The sequence below is a fragment of the Branchiostoma floridae genome, chromosome 15 (assembly GCF_000003815.2).
Source record: "Branchiostoma floridae strain S238N-H82 chromosome 15, Bfl_VNyyK, whole genome shotgun sequence".
NCBI lineage: Eukaryota > Metazoa > Chordata > Leptocardii > Amphioxiformes > Branchiostomatidae > Branchiostoma > Branchiostoma floridae.
In genome coordinates this window covers 8,170,688-8,186,858 of record NC_049993.1, presented here as the reverse complement: position 1 = coordinate 8,186,858, position 16,171 = coordinate 8,170,688, and the positions used below count along the sequence as shown (strand labels likewise).

Sequence of the window (16,171 nt, the reverse complement as noted above, 5' to 3'; positions counted from 1 at the left end):
TTAGTGTGGCTTAGAACAATCTCTATAACATGTAGTGATTGTTTTAGTTGTAACTAAGATATAATCGCAAAGTATACTGTGGCAATGTAGAAGGCTTCATGAAGTTATAAAAACTTTCTGACTTGCTCACCATGAGTTCCTTCCCTTGTCTTTGGTACCATTTCATTCACTGATTTTATATCCCGAGTAACACTACTGTGGTACTTATTCTACAATTTTGCTGTGTCCGTTCAGAACCAACTGTTGCTTGTCAGATCCTATGAATCATGCTTGCAGTTCAGCGGCCATAAAAATATGGAAATCCCAGAATTTGGGCTGCAAATTCACTGTGTTTGCTCTTTCCACCATTCTAACTGCCCAGCCGACTCAGATGCCAATTTACACCTGGCTGGACAGAGGAAAGTCGTGTTAAGTGCCTTTCTCGAGGACATAACATCAAGGAATGCGATCAACGAACCCTTGACTAGACCCCTTGTCAGCTAACCCAAACAATTTTCCATCGATGCCACTAAGCCCCTCTAACTCCTTACACTGCACAACACGTACACATGGTTAGCGGAAGGTTTTTGGTTGTGCAGTCTTAAGTCGAAATTTGACGAAGGCGCAAACGTTGCCGGCGGGGTTGATTAGACCTCCTATAACTCCTACCTTTAACTCGATGTGGAGGATTACCGTGCGGCGCGCCTGCTCGATAATAATAGCCGATCGCCTGCAATGGAGAGGTTATCTAAATGGCCTTAAGGGCAGGAAATAACAAACCTGATAAACAGCAGGGAGGGAAATATATTTGCTGTGTTGTTTGCCGTTGCCATAGTACCCTTATTTAAATATATTCTTCGCATCGATCCTTGATCTAGTAGAGAATTTGCAATCTTGCTATCAAGTAGCCCGTAAAGCTGATATACATCCCCGCCATGCCATATGTATTCGGGCACATTTATGGATAAGTTAATGACATGTTTAGTAACGGTTAAGATATAACTCCCATTTATCAGATACCGTCATTCCAAAATAAGTCTCACAAAAACTATATCTAACGACATCGTTGACTCGTCATATGCTGCTGCCTCTATCTATGAGGAAACGAAATCGTGACAGGGTCGCTGTGAAATGTGGAAGTACCATATGTCATCTTGAATAAAAGGTGCCGCAAGTGATGATTTCTTTAATCTACTCGGAAAGAATGAAGTGACTCGGCTGGCACCGGGAAGTCTGGCGTCGGTTGAAACATCGCCTTCACAGAGAAACAATTCCAACATCGTGTCAGAAGAGAGTGTTTTATATGTGTCTGCCTGGAGGGAAAGTCTTCCACATCTTCCCTCTCCTTCCAACTCTTATCAGTAGTCTAAAATTGCCGCACGTCTGCTGTAGATAGCGCGGGCCTGTGCCTCCAACCCTCACAGCTACGCGTGGCCCCTTATCTCTGAAATGGGCCTTACTTAGAGAAGCAGCACCTTTCCGTACAAGAAAAGTCCAATAAGTGGCGTACACGTAAGATACAGCCGCAGGGAAAATTGGGTGTTTTTTTCTTATAATTGTGCCCTAACCGTTAGTTGCTTCTATCACTCGGTATTACTGTCACCTATAGTCTTCTCTTACAGCGTAGAAGAGCATTTAAGAAGCATTTAAGGGCAGTAGATGCGCATAAAGGACGATAAGGCGACATTTCGTGAGACAGGCTTCTCATTGCTCGCGGCAATTTGTGGTGAGAGATTCGCCTAATTGTCTCTTTTGGGGTATGAATCACATTTTGACCGATAGCGCTGCCACTATCCATGCAACAGCAAGCGAGAGAAACACTTTGAAATAGTTAAGTCAGACCCACGCGGATGAAGAAGACTAATTTCTAAGCCACCGTCGTCTCCAGTGCGTTTTAAGTTCTGACATATAAAACATCACAAAGTGGGGAAAATTAGAAATAGAGAGGGCCCAGAGAAGATCATAGGCTTAAAAAACCGTTACTTGCTACGACATTTTAATGAAAGTGACCTTTGAAATGATTAAAAAATAATTGTCCTGACGTCGGAATATGTCAGCCTGTGCATAAAACATCTCCTGTTTTAACTTGTAATTAACACAAATTATAATGCACAGATAAATCATGACCCCTTAGTTGATCACACACAAAATGTTTCCTTACTTCCAAATTCTTACTCTCTGAAGTTGATGAGGATAAAGATATTCAAGCTTCAAATGATCTCTTACTGCATGTACAATATCAGCGCATTTCACCTATATGCTAGGCTGTCATAGCTTATTATCAGAAGGAACCCCTCCCCTGTCTAACTCCGTATCCAGTTTTTTCTTTGTCTTGCCATTCTTCGCCGTGAGGGGCCCAGGTACCGGTGTTTCACTAAACTGTCCCTCCATCTTATAAACAGACACCCCTTAGTCTCCTCCACTCCGATCCCTAGCCTTGGTGTCAATTCAGCAACTCTAATAGTTCACAAGTGTTTGTGTTTATCACATCTACAATCATCATATATCAATTCATATATATCGTCATTTTGTCCTGATGATTATATACGCAGATGGAGAGATGAGGACAAAGCTAAAGTCGTCTATGAAAAGCAAATAATATCCAAATAAGCTGTTTATATTGTGCAAAAGTGATGTGATGTGTATGTTATTATGTAGTATACTATGTAGGCGGCGCTTTAACGAGAGGCCACTCTATAATATTGACGCCTAACAATCGGCCTTTTTAAAAGACAAATTGTGTTTTTAAAAGTCTTGAATGTTATTCTAAATGTTTGTGAAGACGTCTGGACCTGTGTGATAAAGTGTTCACTGGCTTTAAGCATAATGTTTGATAGATTTTCACGTTTTGAGGGCCAACAGTTTATACCCTATGAGAGCCCAATCTGCAGTACCGCTCCCGGCCGCGACCAGAAAAATGGCAAAGACGACCGTCAAATTGTCAAATTTCGCTCTTTTCGGGAATGGGGAAATGGTGAAAGGCTCGCAAAGGGGTGAAACTTTTTGATGCGTTTTAGTTCTATTTGATTTCAAAAATGCAACAATATAGAATCAAGAGCAACAATATTCAAGGCATTTCACACACAAAATGATTGGGTATTAGAATAATAAGTTATATGCTCCCTTTGTATCTTACAAATGGAGAAAGTCGGGCTTACAGTTTCTGTAAATTTCCATGTTCTGAAGGGCTGTCATATCCAAACTTCAATCCTATGAGGCAAGGAGACGTTAGAAAAAGGCAGCGGCTTTTCCGTCTCGTCTGTTTGCCTCAATAGATCCGGATTCCAGGTGTTTTAGTGTGTGTAGATTCCCTAATGGTGCAATATAACCCCGGGCGCATGGGGACGCTTCTTTTTTTTTCTGAAATCTTTACTGGTACATCATCTTCTGAAACAAGACAAAGTACCTCTTGACGAAAAATTAATGATCAAGGATTTATTGTTTGTTATACAGTGTTCTTTGTTTTGATTATTTCTATGACCTTCGTATTTTAATGTATGGTCGAAAACAATGAGTAGATGAGAAGAAATGTTACCGCTAATTAAAACTTTATCTGATGTTGTGAATTACGTTGGTATCAGATCGTTAATTTATTTGTTTGCATTTGTTGCCTATTTGCATTTGATTTCGATAATATCTAGGCATGTTGGTGTATTTTGTTTATGTTTTCAAATCCGCAGCCTCTAGTTTTAAGAATGTAACTAATGATCAGAAAACGTGCTGAACACGATGCGATATGATAGACATTCGTGATCCTATCACAGGCGATAGCAAGTTATGAGCTCAGAAATACCCGTCTGAATTCAGGAGGACTGAGGCAGCAGACGTAAAACACCCGTTATCTGCAATATAACAACGATAGCAACCGTAAAACGTAAAACTTCAACACCGTTTAATGCGTTTTTATAGAAGATTGCGGTATCAAAACTAAGACGCAAACATCCCCTGAATATTGTTGGAGGATTTTGTTGGCTTAATGTGATCGACGAGCACCGTGTATTGGCTATGGGAGGCTGGGTAGCGTTTTCTTTTACAGAATATTGAACTAGTCTATTTAACTGTCGAGATGCAACAAACTAACCTAGAGCAAGATACTAGAGGCCGAAACACACACCACTTCTTCCCTACATAAAAAATCTATCCGTCACAAAAATTCAAGACCATAGCATGTCGAGAGAAAAAAAACGTACAAAACCGAAAGTTCTGCAGTACGAGAAAAATCGTTTTTGACTGTGTACCGAGCTATATCAAATACTAGTATATCATCTTAAGGTTCAATCGGCTTACTGATTTTTAACCACAAATATCTGGAATTACAGACACACACAAGCACGCACAGACACACACAATGCAATCCGATCTTAGCCTGAACAGGAATAATATACTTAGATCTACTGCAAAAATAGATTCAAACTATTAAGGGATTTAGTGTGATATAAAAGAAAACTGCTTAAGAAAGGGCGTAATTCCCCTGAAGAATCTGTGTTTACGTCGTCTTACGTTTTGATTCATCATTACAATGTCACGTTCACGTTCATGTATTGTATTGGGGGTGATTAAACTGCTGTGGGGGTGTGTCTATACGTGAAGAACATCATTAATAACGACCATGGGATCACAGGCAATCATTCATATCGAAATTATATCAGATTAAGACTGTTGTATGACAAGACAAAGTCTGTTTGTCTGAGTTCCAATTTTCCCAAAATACTGCGAACTGTAAGGTGTGTGGATTACCTAAAGGTGCAATATATGCTTGTTCGCCGTGGGGTAAGGTTTTATTGGTGTAAAACCCCTGAAATGTAAGACATGTTCATATTTTCATAGCCTTGCGTTTATTGAAGAAGGTGAAATTGACTCATGATGGCTCAAGGGTATTTCTTGGAAGTATGCAGCTGTAGTGGACTTTTTATAACTAATAGTGAAACAATGAGTGAAGCATGAATAAATGGATAGTTCGGTACTTCTTAAGTGTCGATGGCAGAAACATATGTGTGAAATCGATGAACAGAAACTATCCTAGGACGTGTTTAAAACCACGAGTTGGACAGTGCTTACTGTGACTTGTGAAAGAAGTTTGCACACTTCTGTCTTACTAATGAATATTCGGGTTTCAACATGGTTATTTATGCAAACTCCTTGATGAGCACGATAACCAGGAACAAGTAGCATATTGCAATATTTAACCGGAGCTCCAAGCAAACACGCTTATTCACGCGGTTTTAAGCAGTCCAGTTGACAGAAATCACACAGACTATATACAACATACAAAGCTCTTCTCTAGAGGTAAAGAAATGAGTTATTGATTGCAGAAAAGTCCATTAGGTTTTTAGATCGACAATCGGTTATACTGCGCCCTGAGAATATAGGAGGATAATCAGGTCACAATAAATTTGAACTTTAACCTTACTCAACCCCTGGTCGCTTGGTGGCTTGGAAAAGGTCAACTGCTGCTCCTGGTTATCCAAATTACCACTATACCGCACAGTATAACCGATTGTCGATCTAAAAAGCAAGGAAACCTTCTCTGTACAGTAAAAGAGGAATTTGTGGTGTGTTTTAGATTGTGCGAGGATTTATACCGCCATGGGTTATGTGATTATTTTCACCACTTCGCAGCACTACAACGGGTGTGAATGAACGCGTTTGCAAAGAATTTAGGGTGCAGTACCTCAGTCAGCCGTAGAGGGTCTCTTTTGAACCGTGCCAATGATGCGCGAGGGTTCGACGAGTTTCTCACCAATATAAGGCTTGAAACAAGCGTTAAAACTGACTTATATAGTGAAAGATCGGGTATGTAGCTGCGTCATAACATTTTCATCAATGTAGCGATCGTTGGAAAGCAGATACACAACTGGAAACAGACGGATTAATGACTATACGAAACTGTTGCGATACTGCATCACTTCGACGAGCCGCTAGGCGTCTCTTTTGAACCGTGCAAAGTGTCAGTTTGTTTTCCGAAAGATAGGCACTGTCTAATGAATAGAATACAAGGACGAATCTTAGCTTGAGTAAAAGACAACATGTACAACCAACACTGTAGCTGTTTCCCTTGTTTATTATGTCCCCACGAATTGTAACACACATGCCAATTACAAAATAGCTTTTAAAAGGTGCACTGCATATTGTAAATATGCTGAAAAGCAGCGAAACAAATATAATATACACGTATACATTAGACTAGTACAGTACTGCATGTTTTAAATTACAATCTCTTCATAACAAGACAAAACAAGTTGTGCAAGTTCAAAAACTTGTTTATGAGTCAATACCTGATTGACAATTTTTGGAGATGAAAACACAAAAACAAGTGCATAAAAGTAAAAGTTCTTTCACAATATTATATTAAGTAAATGTGCATAAATCATTAAGGATAAAATGCCGTAAACTCTCCACACAGATGTGATACTGTTTCCATCATTCCATCAACTTTTGAATACCACCCTTCATATAGATACTTTCTCAAGCAACAATAACCATTTGCATAGCTTTCTGTCATCACTGCACTCACAAAAATAGGTTAATTTCTTCAAACAATGTGAATATTCAGTTAGATGTAGCAGCATCTTATTCAGAATATGATCACAACTGTACAAATGTAGTTTATCATTTACAAGTGTCCCTTCTATGGGTACTATAAATTGTAAAAAGTAATTTGCAATCTTGTAGAGATGTAACAGTGCATAAGCACTAGCACTATTTTTAAAATACCAATTTTCATTCCAACAATATATACATTCAAGGGATAAAGAACAATCCACTAGGGTCTATTATAAATACATGCAATGGTTTACATTTTGCTTGCAATCTCATAAAGATGTTACTGCATAATATATAACCATGCCATATTGAAACAGCTACCATACAGTACATCTAGTTTCTTCCAACATATACATTCAATCTTAACTTCATGCCTTAAGAATATAAATTTCATCTTTAAAAGGAATGTATTTCATCAATCTTTTCGGATTGAAACAATGTTAATGTTAATGTGCATGCTAAAGACAAGTACAATTAAAAGTGTTCTGGTACAAGTCTGTCACTTCATACTCCAGCTATGCGCGCTAGTCTGAACATCATTGCACCAGACATAGAGAATCATGATCTGTTACAAGCAGAGCTGTCTACAGGACCCATCCTTCTTGTTCCAATTTCCTTGTTGGGATAGAAAATAATACTCTATCCATCCCAAAAATGACTTAAAACTGTTGAAAATGTACTTTTTTAAGCTTAAAATGACATATTCTGCCTGGTAAATCAGCAACATAAGCTCACAAACAATGAGTAGGGCGGAAAAAAAATTTTAAGCTGGAGACAGCCCTGACTTGAAAATGGAACATCCACTGCAAACAATGACAGTGCTTATAATCTTGTTATTCTGTTCAATTTAACATAACTCATAATAGAAGACCTGTTTAAAAATAAAACAAAGTCTGAGAAAAACAAAATACCTTTCTTGTTAACATTTGTGCATATTTTTGCACTGCTGCACCCCGCTGTTCACTATCTTTGCATTGCCACTGCATTTTGTGTTGTGCGCAATTTCTCCGACTCATCTACCTCTGCCACATAAAACTTAAAAGATGAGGTACACTAGCCTTGTAACAATACTACTAAATGCAAATTCCATTTGATACTGTAAGAGTATCTAACACTAAGCAACACAAGACTAACCAATACTCTTAAAAGGGTGATTCAAAGGGTACGAACTGCATATGCATATTCAAAAATTAAACTCTTAATATGAGTTCTAAAAAAGTAAAATGTATGTTGTCAGTGTCAATTTATCTCGAACATTATCTTCTTGAACGTGAAATTCAAATTTACTGCAATTTTAGCACAAAACTGTACATTTACATGTAAAAACATCGGACTACATACACTCTGTCCCATTCACATAAACCCTGTGTTGACAAATCATTACTTTGCACTTGTAATTACTTGATAAATTCATCACGTTCCAGAGACTAAAATGGCAACAACCTTAGACTTACATATATAAACAAAGTTATCTTGGCTGTACTTCAACAGATCATCACATGATTTTAGCTCTATTTTCGCTGTCATACTGAGGATTTCTGTTGGCTGAACTTCCAACAATAATTTCATCAGGTTAGTAGAATCAAGGTAGAATATAGGAGAATTCTTTTCCACAACCAGTATGTACACGATTGTGTTCTAGCCGCAAAAGCGCCACCTACATATAGCAGCGAGAAGCAGAACTCCATTTAGAAGTTCTGAGGAAGTTGTCTGAGAGACATCAAAATGAAAGCCAAGCAAGTATAAACTGGTTTTGGAAAAGAATTCTCCTATATCCTATTTCAGCTGAATTTCCGACACTATGCCTCAACGGAACTGACAGAAGCCGTGTCTGTAAACAATGCCATCTCACTACTGGAGCGGATGTCTGAGAAGTACATGCCATAAGGGGCGCTCCCATTCTGAGGTTCCTTGATCAGATCCGCCATTTCAGGAATGACGATGTCATCGATTCCGTCTGTCTGCAGCTTGGCAAAGTTGATGAAGACCTGGAACACAATTGATTGAGATAAAATACACATGATTGGTTAAGTAATAAAATGCATGAAGGAAACACTATACATGCCTGGTGTAGAAACAATATTTTTGTCATTTACAAAACCAGCTTGTTTTTATGCATTTTGACAGTACTTTTAGTAGGAATTGCATAGAAGATTCTATTTTGAAATTTGATTCCTGTGGTCTTTAAAATGTTGACATGTTTTGTGTGAAAAACAAATGATTACACAAACCAAAAATCATGGCATTTGTCATAAAAAGTCAAATGGATTTCAAAGACTTCATTGTCTTTCGAGAACTGAATGTATTTGTATTCCATGTAAAGCAATGTTTCAGTATTTCTCAGATTACATTTTTATGTAGTAACCTAAAAGTACATGTACTGAAAGGAAGATTAAGAGACTTGTTTATAAAAAAATTGAGAGAATATCACACACTAACATTGCCTGACACATATCTTAAGCGTGAATTCTCCCAACTGCCTAACCCAGTAATCAACACAAATTGGCTGCTACATAATATAACTTAGCAGGCTGAATATCAAAAGATACATGTGATTTCAACAGATATAGCAAAGGAAAGCCATACCTGATCCAGTGTAGTCTGGCTGACTGAATAGTCTTCAATGTTCAGCTCCTGTCGCTTCCTGTCCAGCTCCCCAAACAGCTGTGCCAGCGAGGTCCACTGGGAGGGCAGTTGGTACTGCAGCATGTTGTGGTGCTTCTCCTTCAGGACTGCCCCACTGAAGGTCGCTGCCATGAAGTCACAGGCAGGCTGAACGCTGGGCAGGTCTCCTCCTACCTTGATCATGACAGTGTAGCCATCACCAAACCTGGAGAAAGGAATTGTAATACTGTTCACAGATGTACACACAAAATGTTTTCTGATTTGTAACATGTTAAAGGAAGGAGAGAGGGCAGTGAAAAAAAGTATTGAAATTATTTCTTTCAAATTTTGGAGGGAGTGGAATATTCAATTATTGAAGGAATACACTCTAGGTCATAAAGCAGCCCTTGTTCTTTTTTTCTAACAAAAATTTTGTTTTCAATATTTCTGCTTGTTTGTTAGAGCCTTTGTTTATTCATAAAAGCTCAAATCAGCCTGCTGGTTACTTGTCATTAGGCAATCCTGGCTGAAATAATTCTACCCTTGAAAGTTCAACCATGTATGTAGAATTCATGATGAGGATGTGTCAGTGCATGTATCTAGAATTCATGAAGAGGATGTGTCACTGCAATTTCCAACAAATTCTGAGAAAGCTAGGAGAAAAGTAAAAGCTATACCTGCTCTTGAGGTGCTGGACGCTGCCCAGACACTTGAACCTGCCGTTGACCATGATGGCCATCCTGTTGCACAGCGCCTCACACTCCTCCATGCTGTGGGAGGTGAGCACCACCGAGCGCCCCTCCTTCACCAGCCGGGTGATGCACTGCCACAGGAACCGCCGAGCTCCCGGGTCCATACCGGTGGTCGGCTCATCCTAGGGGACACAAGAGGGAAAGTTTTATCTAACGGTATTGTGAAATTTTTAGTAGCCTTATATATGTACCTTCTTGAGAAACCTTTACCTTAAGTTTTCCTTTACCTAGTCCAATTATCATGCCTGAGGGTTGGGGACTATTGTGGCATCCAGTATCAGCAATGTTGAGACAAAATGTTCAATACAACACTGTCATGAGTCAAAGATCCAAGTCCTGAGAAGAATCGTGTACGAATTGTACATGTAAGCTAAAAAGAATGAAGTGTAGCTGTTAAAACTAACTCTGTCAAAATGCTTTGTGCTAACCTACATTAAGCTGCAGATTTTTCTTGACACTCTTTCTTGAGACATTAACAGTACATCTGCAATGTATGTCAATCTTGAACCATTTCTCCAGATATCCTACTTATAAACAGTCATACAAAATGTATGCAGTTTCAAAAACAACTGTTGGCTAAGAGTCTGTTACTGATTGAGTACTGACCAGGAAAACTACAGGAGGGTTCCCGATGAGAGAGATGGCTGTGGATAGCTTCCTCTTGTTGCCTCCACTGAAAGTTCCAGCACACTTGTCAGAGTACTGGGACAGACCCAGGGTCCGCACTCCCCAGCGAGCAACCTGTGCAAAAAATTTACATCCTAAAATTAATAATTCTATTCAATTTTCATTGTTCAGTTTCAGTTTACCGTTAGGTAGGAAATGCCACAACTCTAGACTGTGACCCGTCCATAAAGATACAAAAATATAAACACAATAAGCCTTCAGAAAAATACTGATTTAAAAATAAGTGACATTTGAAACTTTTAACACTGAAAGACTGAGGGCTAAGTACATTGTAATAACTGTTGAGCTTTGCTACGTAGCTATACTATGGGTGCCCGTCTTTCTAAAATCTTTCACTAAAACACAGCTTATTAATTCTCAAACTTACTGTATACTGTATAGTTACGCATTACTAAAATCATTGATGACTATCAATCTAAAATTGATACACAATGTATAAGAACTATATAAGAACATCAAAATCTTGAGGACTAAGTTAAGCATCTGTGGCTACTGACCCTGTCAATCTCAGATTTGGGGACCCCTCTCAGTTTGGCGTAGAACTGCAGGTGTTCCCTGGCTGTCATCAGGGGGTCCAGGGCATCGAACTGTGGGCAGTACCCCATGGACTGGTGCACGTCACGCATCTCGGACAGGATACTGGGAGGGAGAAAAGCAGGATCGATGTAACATTTTGACTGGTTATCATTACTGAAAAGTTAAGGCTCCTATACTACAGGTAGATGAATCAAAGTACATGATTGTGCATTGACTTCAAAGAATCCATGCAACACTGAAGTGGGAAACGTACTGGCCCACCAACTTGGAATGCTAACAATAGTGATAGCGATATTGACCCAGTTTAGCTCACTGAAGAGCTACTTTTCCACTTGTTCATGACAGACACTATGTACAATATTTACAGGTTCCTTGTTCCGCAAAATTCACCTTTAGCTCTTTTTTTAGCACAATGAACAATGTCTACAGTCTTTCAAGTTGCGAACAAGTCATGTGAGTTAGAAGAGCCAGGATTTGAACTAATGGCCTCTTGTTCTAAAGGCAGGGTTATAACCACTGGACTATGCAACCTACAGCCAGATGGAAATAACTGGGGATCCCTGCAGATCGCAGGGGTGTATAGAGTACATGTCGCCATCGTCATGACCAGCAACTCTAAAGACATCACATGTTTATATCAGTACAACCCACCTGTAGGAGTTGAGCCAGGCTTGCCCACTCGTCACAGAGGAGTCTCCTGTCAGCATCTTGAAGGTCGTGGTCTTCCCTGCACCGTTCACTCCCAACAGACCAAAACACTAGGAAACAGGGACATTCAAGGATTTGGTTACTACAACTACACAGCTAGGTTTGATTTCCATGCTTGATAACTGTTGTAAACAATGATAGAATACAGGCATGAGGACAGGTGAAATGTACATCTCAATCTTGACTTGTTAACCTTGTAGAAAAAGAGAATGAAGTAAAAAGTAAGGGCTGTTGACTACAACTCAAACAACTGACCCTAAGTTGTTTTGTAGTTGTGGATGGCATTCTGCACCAGATAGACACTAGTGTCAGCATGATTGACATTTAGCACTATGGGTCAGACACTAGAGTCAGTAAACATGTAGATGGCATTCAGCACCAAGGACAGGGACTTATGTCCGTAGGAATGGCACCAATTGCATAATAACAAAATCCCCACCTCTCCTGCCGGCACTGCCACAGAGATCCTGTCCACTGCACGGTTCTTCCTGCCACGGGACTGGTACACCTGACAAAGGCAGGGAATATCACATTTTATTTAGCACAAAATATTGGATTTAAAAGATTAGAGACCCAAAATAAATTCAAAGGCCATTGATCACTACTGCAGAAAAGTAGAAACCCTGTGGCATAGAAGGTCATCATGTATTTTCAAAGGCCTAAAACATGGTAGAACTTAATAATATCTTAAAGTGATAAACAGCAATGTCTTAGGTTCTTACAGTTAAACCTATACTAGTGGCTACCTCTGCATATGGACCACCTGGCCATTGCAGCCACTTTTTCGTGGTCGCTCAACGATTGACTCAAGCATTAAGAATCCTGTCTGCAGAAGCCATGGCACCTGCCTACCATGTCCATTTTCTTCAAGTCCCTAATGGTTGGTCACAATACTCTTTTCAGTCACTCAGGTGAGACTGCACAATTTTCATGTACATGTACAGTCAAACCTGCCCAAGACGACCACCCGGGGGACCGGAAAAAAGCGGTCGATTTGGACAAGTGGTCGCTGAGAAGAGTATCGACTCAAAACATGCCCGATGCAAAGTATAGATGGTTGCCGTTGTGTTTAATGGCAAATAGCAAGCACACTACACGCACGCAAAGAAGCGAGGTCTTTAATGTCAAATACAACACGCACACTGTAAACTGTAAATTTAACCCCAAAATCCGACGCAACCTGGCCGATTTCGGCACAAAATCGCGCTAATTATCATCAAAAATCGATGAAAACCTCAATCTTGAAAATGATGCGGTCGTTATAGGTCGCAATTTGAGCCGGTCGCGGCCGCGTTGGCCAGGTGGTCGTTGAGAAAAGGTCGCTTAATGCTTACGTAAATGGGAAAATAAATCGGGACCGAGAAAAAGCGGTCGAAATGGCCAGGTGGTCGCTGAGAAGAGGTGGTCGCTCGGGCAGGTTTGACTGTACTTACTTTGGTGAGCTCCTCCAGCACCAGCAGGTCCCCCTGAGTATCTCCCCTGATCACTCTCTCCCTTTCCTCAGCCACATCCTCATCCTCATCCTCCAGGGCAGGGGCATCACTGTCCACTTTCCTGGACGTGCACAAACCAAACCAGTTTTTAAGTACCAATGATGCATAGGGTCAATAAAGATACAACAATCATTATAATATAAAAACACAATTCAATCTCTACAACTGGATAAAAATTGGAGATTGACTTCTTCATGTTAGAGTAACATCCATCACTCGTCTTCAGTGTCACTAGAATGAACTGGCAGAAAAATTCAATACAAGTACATCCAACTAGAAAAAAACAGTTGGAAATGTCACAAGTCTCTAACTCTAATAAGGAGCATATGAAAAAGGCCCTGCCTGGAGACAAACAATGATAAAAGAAAAAGACTGCTCGACGTGTTACCCTTAGGTAATATATACAAGTAGACACATAGTACATCCACACATAGAAGCAAACACACAAAACTCAAACATTCACATTTTGTACACAAACACACCAACACACTCCACTACCCTTCTAGCCTGTAATAAACCATGACTACTTCACCCACCTTGGCTTGATGAAGAACCTGTACTCCACCAGTAGAGTAAAGGCAAAGAAGATGATCCCCTGCATCACCATCGAGAACAGGTTCCTGCCCACCAGGTCCCAGGCAAACGGGTTCTTAAACGTGTTCTCACCTGGAATACACGACAAAAAAATGTTCAACAGCCTGAAACAAAAATCTCTCCATTATGTCTCAATTGTCCTATCCGTATGACCACTTGAAAGAAAGACCCAGGCTGAATATAGAATATGTTTCCTTGTCTTCTGCAGGTGGATTCCTAGTGACTGTAATTCTAACTCCAGAAAAGAAATGGAAAGGTTAGAAGCACTGCTGCTATAAGCTTCTTTTGATGTGTGGAAATTAGCTAGAGTAGAGATACTGGACCTAATACTAGGTTAAATTTTACTACATAAACTTAAAGGAAAACAACATACCAAATAATTCGTAGCTTTGGGAAAATGACAGCTCAGAGACGGTATTTGACCGGCTTGACTTTATTCGTCTTTCTCAAGAATCAAAGGTACAGAATGGCATACAATAAAAAGGATAACTAGAGTTCGGCGACCTCATACCTCCATGAAAATTTAGAGCTTTCGTAACTTTCATGCAATTGACTAACACATTAACATAATTTATGCATGGTGTTGTTCATCATTGACTAACGTACACATGTCACAGTTATAAAATTCCCATTATAAATCATAAAGCGGTTTTGCAATTTTTACATAAATTATGCAAATAAGTTCCTCATTACCATATTTGGTATCTGCTTATATTCCACCTATCGTAATTAACATGTGTTACATGTATTGAAGTCCAGTTATTGAAAACAATGGAACTATACAATTTCCTCATTAATTATGCAAATTAAGTCCTCATTTGCATAACATGTATATCATTATGAACATCTTTGCCTAAGCTACCCGCACGCCCGAAATGCAGGCAATCCATCGTTTCTTTCTGCAGTTATCCTCTTTGGAGTGTCTTGACAAAAACACCCATGCAGTTCCACAATTAAATGTTAGGGGGCTGAAACTTTCTCCACTTTTTCATGACACCAAAAGCTATCTACCACCAAAATATCAAGACCATAGCATGTCTGGAACAAGAGATACATTGAAAAAAATGCTATGGTAGAATATTCTCATTATTTATGCAAATGTACTCCTGTTTTGCATAATTAGTATCTTATCTTGTAAAACATTGTCTAAGGTACCTACATACCAAAAATGATGAAAATCCGTTGTTCCCTTCTTGAGTTATCGTCTTCAGAAGTTTTTGACAAAAATGCCCCTGCTTTCCCAAAACTAGACGCTAGGGGGCCCAAACTTATGTCACGTATTTCTGAGCACAAGAGCTATCTAAAACTTCAAAATCGTGACCATAGCTTGCTCAGAACACGAGATAGCGAACCCGGAAGTTGCGATGCAGTACCAAGGGAAGCCGCTAGGGGGACCAAAATCTAATCATTTTCAGCTTTCATCACACCCTACCAACACAGCAAGTATGAAACCAATCCACCAAGCCGTTCTTGAGTTATTTTGTTTACACACAGACAGACAGACAGACACACAGACACACAGACAAACACAGGGTAAAATATAACCTCCATGACATTTCATGGAGGTAATTATGATGCTTACCGAATCGTGAGAAGGCATCAGCATACAGCTGGTTCCTGGCCATGTCCATGAGACCCCGCCCCAGACAGAAGTGCGGGAAGATGAGGAACACCTGCCGCAGGTAGTTATTGATGGTGATGATCTCCTGCAGTAAGGGGGGAGGGGGCGAGATGACACTCTTTTAGTGCTGTAGCTGCTGTTACAGCAAGTTAGTATGTCATATAATTCAGTACTTATCAAAAGAAAAAAAATAAGTCTGTAAACAAAATGCTCTGATGGTGGTAAACAGTTTTTATCGCAACATGGTACAACAATTTTACACTGTAGGCCTCTCTACTGTTCTTTTAAACGATACTTTTGTACCACTTTTAACATCCCACTACAAATTAATACAATGCTGTCAGTAGAGCAGCACAACAACATTGTACAAACTTTTGGAAGTTCTCTTACCTGGTCATCCTCAAACAGCTCCAGGATGAAGGTGGCAACAGTGCCGTTGATGCCGATGAAGAGGTTGATACTGGTCAGCACCACGTAGGCAGTACTGGAGACATCAAACACATATGCAGCTGGGTACATCAGAGGGGTCACCGCCCAGCTGTAAGGGAGGAGGAATAGTGAAATTTTTAAAGAGAAATTCTATGGGTTATACTAGTAAACTGTATTTAATACATCTTTCAAAAAGTACAAGGAATTCATAGAATCACCCAGTT

At 39.7% G+C, this 16,171-nt stretch overlaps 1 protein-coding gene across 2 annotated transcripts in view; it reads right to left on the bottom strand.

The window, feature by feature from the left end:
- Positions 1–6,019: 6,019 nt before the first annotated feature.
- The window catches only part of LOC118431360 (phospholipid-transporting ATPase ABCA1-like), a 50,314-nt gene continuing 40,162 nt past the window's right edge, over positions 6,020–16,171 (bottom strand). For both annotated transcript variants that reach the window (XM_035842484.1, XM_035842483.1), the window contains exons 37-47: positions 15,909–16,056; positions 15,480–15,603; positions 13,840–13,969; positions 13,244–13,364; positions 12,250–12,318; positions 11,754–11,860; positions 11,063–11,204; positions 10,485–10,619; positions 9,804–10,000; positions 9,109–9,352; positions 6,020–8,510 (exon numbers count right to left, since the gene is read on the bottom strand). In XM_035842484.1, the coding sequence (XP_035698377.1) occupies positions 8,322–8,510; positions 9,109–9,352; positions 9,804–10,000; positions 10,485–10,619; positions 11,063–11,204; positions 11,754–11,860; positions 12,250–12,318; positions 13,244–13,364; positions 13,840–13,969; positions 15,480–15,603; positions 15,909–16,056 (1,606 nt within the window). In that variant the 3' untranslated portion in view covers positions 6,020–8,321. The remainder of the gene's footprint in view (positions 8,511–9,108; positions 9,353–9,803; positions 10,001–10,484; positions 10,620–11,062; positions 11,205–11,753; positions 11,861–12,249; positions 12,319–13,243; positions 13,365–13,839; positions 13,970–15,479; positions 15,604–15,908; positions 16,057–16,171) is intronic.